The following is a 10,811-nucleotide window of genomic DNA, read 5'->3' on the forward strand; positions in this document are numbered from 1 at the left end:
TGTGCGGGCATGGCCTTCAGCACTTTGCCGCTCTGGCGATGCTTGCAGCTGCAGAATCGGCCTCACCCGGGGCGCCCAGAGGAAGACGGGGGGAGGGCACAGCAAGATGGTAGCTGACTAGGATGCTACACAGTGCCCAGTCACCCTCACCAGGGCCCAGGAAGCCAGGTGCCCTAGTGCCTGGTTTGAGTAAAGAAACACTGATCCTGCCCACGTCACCCCTCCTACCTCCAAGTCCACAGTCACCTCCCACTTGGGGAAGGAGGGGGAATTAATTGCAAACTTCAAATCTGAAAGCCGGTTCCACAGCAGTCATGAAAGTGAGTTCTGGGCAGGGCCCCACCGCCCCTGCCCCCAGGCCAGTGAGTGCATCCTACAGCCAGGCAGCCAAAGGACCAACTCCACACCCCTCCCCCAACCTCTAGCATGCGGATGAACAAGACCAGGGAGAGGAGCCACAAGGGAGTAGGCTGCTCCAGACAAAGCCCACAGGCCTCTACCCTGAGGCTGCTGCTTATAAACAGGGCCTCAGGGCCTCCCCAGGCATGAAAGGGAGACCCACCCAGGGAGGACAGGCTGACTGCGCCAGCCATCACCGCCAGCCTTGCAGGTGCCACACGTGTACCGCTGCCCCCACTCCCACCCCCGGCCTGCACAGGGCCTGGTGACAGGAGTCTCAGGTGTCACCCAGCAGGCTCCCAGCCTGGGTGACTACAAGGAACCACAGAAGACTGTGTCTTGATATATCAGGACCAGGCTGGTAAAACCAACACTGGGCGGGTTCTAAGTCTTTGTCCCTAGATCTCAGGACAGATGCTCTGGATCTGCCCTGGTGTCACGTGCAGTCCCTGAGCTCCAGATGATGAAACTCACATGGCCGCCAGGACCATTGCTGTGGCCCTGCGCAGAGTCCACCTCAGCAGCAGACAGCCCATGGCGGTGTGGCATTGGTCCCGCCCACAAGGTGCACAGGTCTCAGCAGGCAGTGTGGCATCCCAGGAAGAGGCCTGCAGCAAGAGAGCGGCCCCTTTTAGACAGGATGCAACTACAAATCTGCTGCTGATAGGGCAGACCCACAGGCTCCGAGAAAGTAAACAGACTGCTTCGGATTTCTGTAGACACAGCCACAAAGAAAGCCAGATGACAGAACCTGGAAGGGAACCAATTCTTCATTGCACAACCAACACTGCGTGCCAGCAAACTCGGGAACTGTGACCTCACCTAACCAAGTAAGACGCCAGTGAGCAACTCGACAAGCAAATGATATATGAAAATCCTCAAATGAAGAATTCAAAATAGCTATTTTAAGGAAGCTCTGGGAACTTAATGGAGAAAATATTTAATACTCAAGTAGGTCTAATAACAAGCTTGACAGATGGAAATATTTTTTAATCAAATGCTTTTGAACTGAAAAGTTCACCGAGTGAAACTCAAAAGGCCATAGAAGGCATCAGTAGACTAAGCGAGCTATTTGGAAAGCAGGGGTCGGGGAGAACAAGGAAGGAGGAAAGCTTACGGGAACACTGGGATGCAGAAACAGCTGGGGTCCTCAGATTCAAGAGAGGAACTGGAGAATTGCAAAAGGGGTAGAAAGCACATTGAAAGAAAAATTCCAAACTTAAAACTACCCGGGTCCCTGTAGGTCAGAGTTCGCCAGTCTGACCTCTACAAAGTCCACCTCAGGGTATAATCCGCTCCCAAGGCTCAACATAAAGGATTCGCAAAGCTGCCAAAGAGCAGCAGACACACAAAGGGGTCTGCTGGCCAGGCTGCAACATCGCAACGGAAACCTTGCGGGCTGAGGCAGGCCTCATGGCACAGTGAGCTAGGCTGCACTCGTGACATCCGGGAATGCTTCTCAAGATTTCATTTTTTTTTTTTTTAAAGGTTTATTTATTTGAAAGGCAGAGTTGCAGAGAGAGAGAGGTCTTCCATCCACTGGTTCACTCCCCAAATACTCGCAATGGCTGGTGCTGAGCCAATCCGAAGCCAGGAGTTTCTGGGTCTCCTGCATGGGTACAGCGGCTCAAGGACTCAGGCCGTCTTCTACTGCTTTCCCAGGCCATGGCTGAGAGCTGATTCAGAAATGGAGCAGCCAGGACTCGAACCAGCACTCATGGCTGCTGGCACTGCAGGCTGCAGCTTTACCTACTACGCCACAGCGCCAGCCTCAAGATTTACTTATTGGAAAGGCAGACTTGGAGAGACAGAGACGGATCTTAACATCCACTGGTTCACTCCTCAGATGGCCACAACGTCTAGGGCTGGACTAGGCCGAAGCCAAAGGTTCAAACTCCATCCAGGTTTCCCACGTGAATACAGGGGCCCAAGCACTCAGACCTGCTGCTTCTACTGCTTTCCCAGGCTATTAGCAGGGAGCTGGATGGGAAGTGGAGCAGCCGAGACTTGAACCGGTGCTTGTGTGGGATGCTGGAGTCACAGGAGGCGGCTTAGCCCACTGTTCCATGACAGTCTTTTATTAGTACTTTTTGCCTCTTTTCTGGCATGTCAACTTACTGTTTCAGAATAGCTTCACACAACCAAAATGTTTTTTCTAAGTCGTGTGGTATCCACAAGGCAAAAAATTTATAATAGGCTTACCAAAAATAAGGAATTAAAGCACACACACTATTAGAATCAGTTAACTACAAAGGAAGGTTTTAAGTGGAAGAAACAGAAGCAATTACACCAAACCTACAAAACAAGCATCAAAATGGCAGTAGTAAGACTTTATCTTAAAATGGATTAAATTACCCAATTAAGAGACACAGAATGGGAGCCAGTGCTGTGGTGTAGCGGGTAAAGCTGCTGCCTGCAGTGCCGGCATCCCACATGGACGCCGGTTAAAGTCCCTGCTGCTGCACTTCCGACCCAGCTCCCTGCTAAGGTGCCTGGGAAAGCAGCCGAGGATGGCCAAGTCGTTGGGCCCCAGCACCCACATGGGAGAGTCAGAAGCAGCTCCTGACTTTGGATAGGTTCAGCTCCAGCCATTGTGGCCATCTGGGGAGTGAACAGCAGATGGAGGACCTTTCTCTTTCTCTCAAATAAATACAATAAATCATCTTTAAAAAAAAATGGGGGCTGGCACTGTGGCACAGTGGGTTAAGCCTCTGCCTGCAGCACCAGCATCCCATATGGGCACCAGTTCAAGTCCTGGCTGCTCCATTTCTGATCCAGCTCTTTGCTAATGTACCTAGGGAAAGCAGCGGAAGATGGCCCAAGTGCTTGGGTCCCTGCACCCAAGTGGGAGACCCAGAAGAGACTCCTGGCTTAGGTTTGGCCCAGCCCTGGCCATTATGGCCATCTGGGGAGTGAACCAGTAGTTAGGGAGATTTCTCTGTCTTTAACTCTGCCTTTCAGATAAATTTTTTAAGAAGATGCAGAGGAGCAGGTATTTAGCCTAGCAGTTAAGATGCCCACGTCTGGGGGCTGGCACTGTGGTGTAGCTGGTGAAGCTGCCGCCTGCAACGCTAGCATCAGTTCCAGTCCAGGCTGCTCTACTTCTGATCCAGCTCCCTGCTAATGCACCTGGGAAAGCAGTGGAGATGGCCCAAGGCCTCTGCTACCCATGTGGGAGTGAACCAGTAGGTGGAAGATCGTACTGTCTCTCCCTGTCTCCCTCCCTGACTCTGCTTTTGAAATAAATCTTTAAAAAGTGTAATGGTGTTAGAAGTTGGGGAGGAAGGAATGGGAATGGCGCATGTAAGCAGCGCTGAGACCGCAGTGAGAAGTTCTCCGGCCGTGGGTAGCACTCCTGCGCTGTGTACTTTTCTAAAAAGGCAAGGGGGAGGCCCTGGCAGTGACTGCGGCAATCCAGGTGCGGCTGGGACGCCCACATCCCACGCCAGAGGCGCCCGTTCCAGCGTCCTCCTGATACACACCTTGGGAGGTAGCAAATGGCTCAGGTAGTGGGTTCCTGCCACTCAGGTGGGAGGCCTGGATAAGTTCCTGGCTCCCCGACACTGGGGACGGAACCAGCAGAGGAGAACCACAGCTCCTGCAGTCTCTCTCCCTTTCACTTCAAAATAAATTAAAAAATTTGAATGTTTTCACCATAAAACGTTTGCGGAGACAGAAGCCTGTACTTTGCCCATTGTGCAACGTGTACCTGGATCGGAACAGCACTTGGTACCCTATAAATACGTACAGCTTTTTATGTCAAACTTTTTTTAAGCTTTAGAAATAAAACTCATAGACCCACTGAATCTTTCTCAGCACTTCATCTGTGTGGTTTAGAAAATGTGGACAAGAGCGGCCGTGGCGGGGAGCCACGTGACACAGCTGAGGAGTCTACATTTTCGGGTGGTCTCATTAAAAAGCGGTAAAAAAAACAGGTGAGATCCGTATCTTCATCCGGACCATTCCAAAGTATCGTTTCCACATGGAACCAGGGTGAGACGCCTACCTGTGGTAGTCCGCACGCCGAGCCGGGACTGGCCGATGACGGGCCCGGAGCCGGTGGTGCACAGAGGTGCTCCCGAGGGTCACCGAGCGTCTGGGAGGGGGTTCCCTGGTCCCAGGACATTTGCAGAGGTCCTGGGGGGCTGAGGGCCGGGAAAGGCCAATTCTGATACCAAACACTGGCTCGGTCCACCCGCAGCTGCCTCTGGGGTCTCCTGATGGCCCCTCCCTGCCCGAGGCGCCTAGACCCCCAGGAGCAGGGTGCTGGTTCCCTGGCTCTTCCCGCCTCACTGACCCTGTCCCCCGTCCGTCCGGGACCTGGGGCCCAGCAGCCCGTTACTGGACTAGCCCTGTGGGCGGTTCTGGCGCTGACCTGCACCTGGAGATCCAGGCAGGCCCTGAGCCCTGTCCTCCGGAGAGAAGAGGTCCCTGGAGCCTGGGGTGCCGTGGAGGCCGCGATGGGGCGGGGGGGGGGGGAGGGCTTTGTGTCCCTGTCCTGGGCCCTACAGGAGGGCTTGCTTCTCTACGCTCTCCCAGGAAACCCTCTGAATTCGCTCACTGCTAGCGTGCGGCGGCTCCCCATCCAGACCCTGCCTAGAGCTCGCTCAGGAAAACCCAGGAGCGGGACGAGGCCGTGCGCCGGCGCCCACCACACGCGGCCACCCCCACCCCCACGTGGGCAGGGCCCACCGGCGAAGCAGAGTCGTGCAGAGTCGACCCTTCCCGGCCATTTTACCGTCATTGGCCAGGAAACCACTTTGACTTCGGTTAAGAACTTCACGGACCTCTGCATGCCGCTTACGACCACCGGACACCCCTGCACCTGCTGTGGCCTCAGTGGGGGCGGGAGGGAGAGGAACACGCAGGCGCCCCGCCCCGTGGATGCCTCCGCGGGCTGCGGGGCACAGAGGGCCTCCAGGAGTAATTTCAGCCTCTGATCGCCCCCAGCTGCTCACTGAAAACTGAGTCCCGGTGGGCTGTGTCACTCCAAGGAGAAAAGAACGGGTAGTAGAATCGTGTGAGGTTGAACTTTTGCATTAGCCCAGCTTAGTTCAAAACGAATTTGTTCCAGGGCCTGAAGTCTTGCTAACTAAGGAGCGGGTGGTGGGGACAGGGGAGAACGTTTTGTTTTGCTGCTTTTCCTAACTCGTGTATTTGAAAGGCAAGAGACCCATTTCCTATCTGCTGGTTCACTCCGCAAACGCCTGCGGCAGCTGGGGCTGTGCCAAGCCACAGGCAGGAGCTGCATCCTGGTCTTCCACAGGGCAGCAGGGCCGCCTCCCAGGCTGTGCCAGCCGGAAGCTGGGGTCGGTATGGAACCCAGGCTGACGTGGGCGATTGACGGTGACAGGTGCTACGTGCCCCCGTTTCAGCAAGGCCTCCCCGAGCCGCCATTCTGCTCCCTTCCCAGCTCCCAGCTCTGAAGGTTGGTCTTAGCACAGGAGACGTCACCCAAGGGTGCCTCACCACAGTGTTTGCTCGCCACAAGCTCAGGAGCGCGGTGGGGTCAGTAGGACGACCGCACACTTCCTTCCCACAGGTACTGTCACCAGGTCATGAGGACTGCAACACCGGCCTGGGGAACCCCACAGGAAGAACAGGACCAGAAACCAGCCAGAGAGCGAGGCCCGTAACTCGGCCGGTGCCCGACACACAGCTCGCTAACGCCGGCTCGTCTGCGTGTGCAGCCCGCGGGCAGGGCTGGGCGCAGGACGACACACAGCCAGTCGGCTCAGCGTGCAAGGATGGCCGGCCACTGAAGCCGTGGGAAGCGCCTGGGAACGCCCACAGCCACACACAGCCCAGAAAGTTTGGCAGGAAGCACTGACGAGGCCAAATTACAGGGGAGCGCACGAAGGAACCGCTGTGTCCCGCCACCGCCGTCAGCCTGCAGCTGCCTGCGTCACACCAAACACGCCCACAGTTCCCACGCGGACCCCAGGGGCGCCAGGGTTGGGGACTTCCCAGGCCAGGAATGCTTCCGCCGGCTGGTGTGGCCGCAGATCTCCAGGATGCTCGCCCCCTCCTCACGGGTGTGGCCCAGGGCCCAGGGCGCTGAGGGCTCCAGCCAAGCGGAGGCGCCCCCTATGCACGTGGCCATTTCAACGCCAGATTCAGTTTCACGAGGCCTTGGAAAAGCACATTTTAATCTCGGCTCTTAGTGCACTTGCAATTCTACCTCCCCCTTCCTTGAGTCTCTGGTCTCGTGCACGGGGCAGGGGTGAGTCAGGCTGCCCCAGAGATGGGCGGAGGCGTGCTCCGACGGCTCCCCCGCCTTGGCTTCTGCGTTTTCCTTCAAATCGCCAAGCAAAAGCTGACTGGGGCGAGGGTCTTTCTGCGGGCAAAAGTGGAGCGCAGTGGGCGAGGCTCCGCTCCCGGGGTCCGGCGGCTCTGGCCAGGCCGGCGCTAGGGGGCGCCGCAGCTCGCGATTCCCCTAAGTGGGGGGCGCCGCCGGCCTGGCCGCGGAGGCAAGCGGTGCCCCCGGCTACGGTCTTCTCACCCCCGCGCGCAGCACGGCGCAGAACAGGTCTTCCGGGGCTGCTGCGTGCCGACGGGGTGGGGCGTCCCTGCCGCGCCCTCCTCCTCGCTGGGTTCCGCGGCGCACGCAGAGCCACAGCTCTGCGAACCACGTGGAAGCCCGCCCGCCCGCCCGCCCGGCAGACTCCGGGCGCACACCCCGACCCGGCACTGCGCCCCGTCACGCCGCAAGCCCTTCCGCCTGAAGCACAGGCCCCAGCCAACCTTGCGCCGCTGAGCGCACACCGGGGCGCGCCGGGCCCGCGCTGCCCGCCCAGGCCTTTCGCAGCTACCCCGGCCGCGGGAGTCGGGGCCCCCTGAGAGCAAAGCAAGCTGTGCTCGGTGCCCCCTGGGTTCCGTGTCACACAAATATGCCACGAGCCTGCACGCGCCTGCCCAGCCAGCCCGCCGGAGGGGCGGGTGGGCCTGTCGCGGGGACACCGCAGGAGGCAGGGCCGAGGAAACCCCGCCTCAGCCCTGAGCGCCGCGGCTCCAGCTCTGCACCCTCTGCACCCTCCCTGCAGGCCTGCGGCTACTCCACCTCAAGCCAACCTGGTCTTCAGACACCGCTTCCCGAAGCAGCTTCGGGGGCTCATGGCGTCTGCGGGTTGAAGATGCCTGTGCAGGTTAGAAGAACCCCATGGAAGTGCATTACGGGCACCCGCATTTCCGCTTCCAGTATCAAGGGAAGAGGCGCTCTGCCGGGACAGCAGAATCGTGACTCAGTTCACAAAACATTACATCAAGAAAGGAGGAGACTCAGGTCCCCTTTAAAATGCATGTTTTTATTGAAGTTTAAAAAAAATTTGCAACCAAAGAATAAAGTAGACCAGAATGTTTATAATCTGACTATATAATATTCTCTCATTCTTGGTGGACCACTAAAATATAACAGGATTGTTCTCTATGCTAATTTGAAGGTTGTCCAGTTGAACCATTATTTGGTATCCTTTGAATAGATTCACTCCTTAACTATTTAGAGTTTCTTCTCAGAAACATTCATATATTATACAGGGAACATTCATAGTTTATTTGGGCAACATTCATATTTTACACAGATGTACAAATTTGAGACAAGACAGTAAAAAAAATCACACAATCAGAGCCGCAACACTATCCTAGCTGCATTGTGGTGATTACGAGTTTAGTCAGCTGTCTGTTATTTACAACTGGACTTTCACCGTGCTATTTACAGAGGGCAAAGCACTCAGCTACAAGGTCAAGGCGCTCGGGTTTCATGTGCACTTTCACAGCCCCGTGAAAACACAACCATTATATACACTGTAAACACACAGGGCACGACATCCACCTCCCACCGCAAACACCCATCTCTCAGGATCAGGCATACGAGGTCCCAGGAAGGTGCTGGCCTCCCTTCCGGAGCACACTGTTCATCCAGGAGGCCGCTCCTCCCACAGGACATCATTCCATTATTTCAAATACAACGCCAACGCTCAAACATTCTGGAAGCCCTTTTTGGGGCCTGCCTGCAGTCTGCAGTGGGCTCTTCTGAGCATCCTTAATGGCGTGAGTCTTCCCCGTCCGAGGATGCACGGGTCTGGGGAGACACACAGTTATTCACAGCCAAGTGGACTGAGCCACGGGCACCGGCGCGGGTCACGTGTGAGGCGCCTCGGGAACGGGCCCGGTTTTCTCGCAGGGCTTGCAGGTGGCGATTCGGAAAATGCCTGAGCAATGGCGGGCCCGACGGCGGGGCTCCCTAGAGCAGTGCCTAGGTAGGTGCTCTGCGGCTTTACGAACCGGTCCTGCTGCCGCCTCTCGGGCCTTCAGTATTCCTCCTCGGCTTCCGTCCCCTTTGCTTTCTTGTGAATTGCCCGGTTGAAGCTGTGGCAGGCAGGGACCCAGTGATTGTCGTGAAGCCCCAGCTTACAGCCAGGGAAGCCCTTCTGAGACCGGTGGCAGCACATCCAATACCCTGGCCCGTAGGGCAAGGCCTGGCAGTAGGGCTTGGGGTGCCAGCGGCACAGGGACACGTCCCCTTTCACGTACTTCTTCTTGCACTGCTTGCAGGGATCCTCTCTGTAGCGTGGGTCTCGAACCCAGCGAGAGTCTGCTGGCCTGATGTTGTAGTACTCGATGATAAACTTGAAATAGCAGCAGGTACACTTAAGAGCCACTAAACTCCTGGTGGGAAGCAACCTGAAGATTTTCACCATAATGTGGTGGGGCAGGAAAGCCATGTACTGCTGAGGCTCCAGAAGCTGCTGGATTTTGAACCTGGCCTCCAGAAAGTCACGGGACACCTGCTTCTTGCAGGCGGAGGCCTCCGGGGCCGGCGGCGCAGTCTGCAGCGGAGAGGCCGGGGGCTCGCCCGCCGTGGCGGGAGCAGGCTCTCGGGCAGTGGCTTCCGGCCGGCGGGCCTCCGATGGCTCTCGTGCTGTGCTTTCACTCAGGGAGCCGCAGTGTGACTGGTGCTGAGCAGGTGGCAAAAAGAACAGCATCCCTGGAAGGGGGTCTTCACGGGCGGCAGGCGAAGGCTGGCGCGTCTCCACCGTGGCCACGGTGACGCTAACGCACGGAGACTCCCTCCTTCTCGGCTCAGGGCTCTGACGGCTAAGGGGCACGAGCTCGCCACTCACACACCCAGCAGCGGCCCGGGGCAGCTCAGCGGCCTGGGGACAGGTGTGGGAAGGGAAGGGAGACCTCGCCAGTTCCTCTGTCATTTCCACATCACACCTGTCGCTGTTCTTCACAGCACTCGGCTGACCTGGCTCTGATCCCACGCTGGCGGGCGCCGAGGGACAGCCTGGAGGGGCGCAGTCCCAGGCCTGGTCGCCCCGGGGGGAACAATGGCCAGCTCTCGAGGGGCCGCAGTCCACAGACACAGACCGCGCAGGCGTCAGCTGAGTGCCGGGTGCCCCCGGGGCACTTCCGTCTGTCTTGTCTTGGTCCGCCTGGGCACCGTTTGCAAGCAGCACCCTGCCCACGTTCCGACGGAAGCTGTTGTTCCTCGAGAGGCTGCCGGGCTCCCGCTGGCTCTGCTGCTTCAAGCACTCAGACTCCAGCCTGGCGACCATGTCAAGGACACGGACTGGTTCGCTCTGTGATTCGCTAACCTCGGGATGTGCCTTTTCCGCGGGTTCTTCACAAGCTCCCGGGGCAGAGCAGGGCTCGGGTGTGGGGGCCCCGGCTCTGGCTGGGCCGGAAAGCCTCACGAGGGCAGAAGAGTTGGCGCAGGTCTTCGCGCAGCTGGCCAGCAGGGCACTGGCTCTCTGCTCCAGCAAGGCCACCATCTGGATAACCGACAGCGGCCTCCCGGCGTACACTCCGTCCCCAGCATCGCTCACGTAATGCACAGAGCAGTGCTCGATGCCACACGCAAAAGGCTCGGGTTGGCAGCTCTTGCCGTTGCCGTCCCTCATCCTCTCTAACTGGATCTTGGCTTTTTTAAGATCCCCTGACTTTTTCCTTCTTTTGGTAGCTCTCCCGTCAATATCCCAGGAGCTTTTGATTTTCATCGATCCTACCCTACTGCTACACTGGTGGGCCGCAAAGAAGGCGATTTTCTCCTTGGTATTTCCAGGTTTCACGACAGCCCAGATATCAAGCGGCCCGCCCCCGTCCTCACCCTGGTGGATCGTGGCCGATGCGGCATTCTTCTTGGCCGTGACCTTCAAGCTCTCCAGCGGGTTCTTCCCACTCATGCTGCACAGAACATTTGGAGAAAGGACCCCGAAAGCCTTGCGAGATGAGGCTTTAGCCAGAGAGGCCGAGGGGAGGCAGACCGGGCGCATGCAGCTGGCTGCAGGCTCCTCATGCACAGCCTTCCGCTGGCTCGTGCGGCCCTCGGGGTCTCCCTGCTGACTCCCAGAGGGCACTCCTTCTCCTGGAGCTTCCAGCGCGGCTTTCGGTGCATACCACGGACACTGAAG

At 57.7% G+C, this 10,811-nt stretch overlaps 2 protein-coding genes across 3 annotated transcripts in view; one reads left to right on the forward strand and one right to left on the reverse strand.

Moving 5' to 3' along the window:
* ATG14 (autophagy related 14) overlaps positions 1 to 10,811 on the forward strand; it is a 62,986-nt gene that overhangs the window by 39,300 nt on the left and 12,875 nt on the right. The window contains exon 11 of one of the 2 annotated variants that reach the window (XM_070053636.1): positions 5,942 to 7,767. The exons of the other annotated variant lie outside the window; for it this stretch is intronic. Within the exon in view, the coding sequence (XP_069909737.1) occupies positions 5,942 to 6,229 (288 nt within the window). The 3' untranslated portion in view covers positions 6,230 to 7,767. Of the gene's footprint in view, positions 1 to 5,941; positions 7,768 to 10,811 lie in introns of those variants that run through there. 2 annotated transcript variants of the gene reach the window in all.
* Positions 7,683 to 10,802, reverse strand: FBXO34 (F-box protein 34). Its single transcript, XM_017348317.3, is given in 2 exon segments — positions 7,683 to 10,720; positions 10,723 to 10,802. Coding segments are annotated over 2 exon segments (2,088 nt in total). The 5' UTR covers positions 10,796 to 10,802; the 3' UTR covers positions 7,683 to 8,705.

This window comes from Oryctolagus cuniculus, chromosome 12 (assembly GCF_964237555.1).
Source record: "Oryctolagus cuniculus chromosome 12, mOryCun1.1, whole genome shotgun sequence".
In the NCBI taxonomy this organism is placed as follows: Eukaryota; Metazoa; Chordata; class Mammalia; order Lagomorpha; family Leporidae; genus Oryctolagus; species Oryctolagus cuniculus.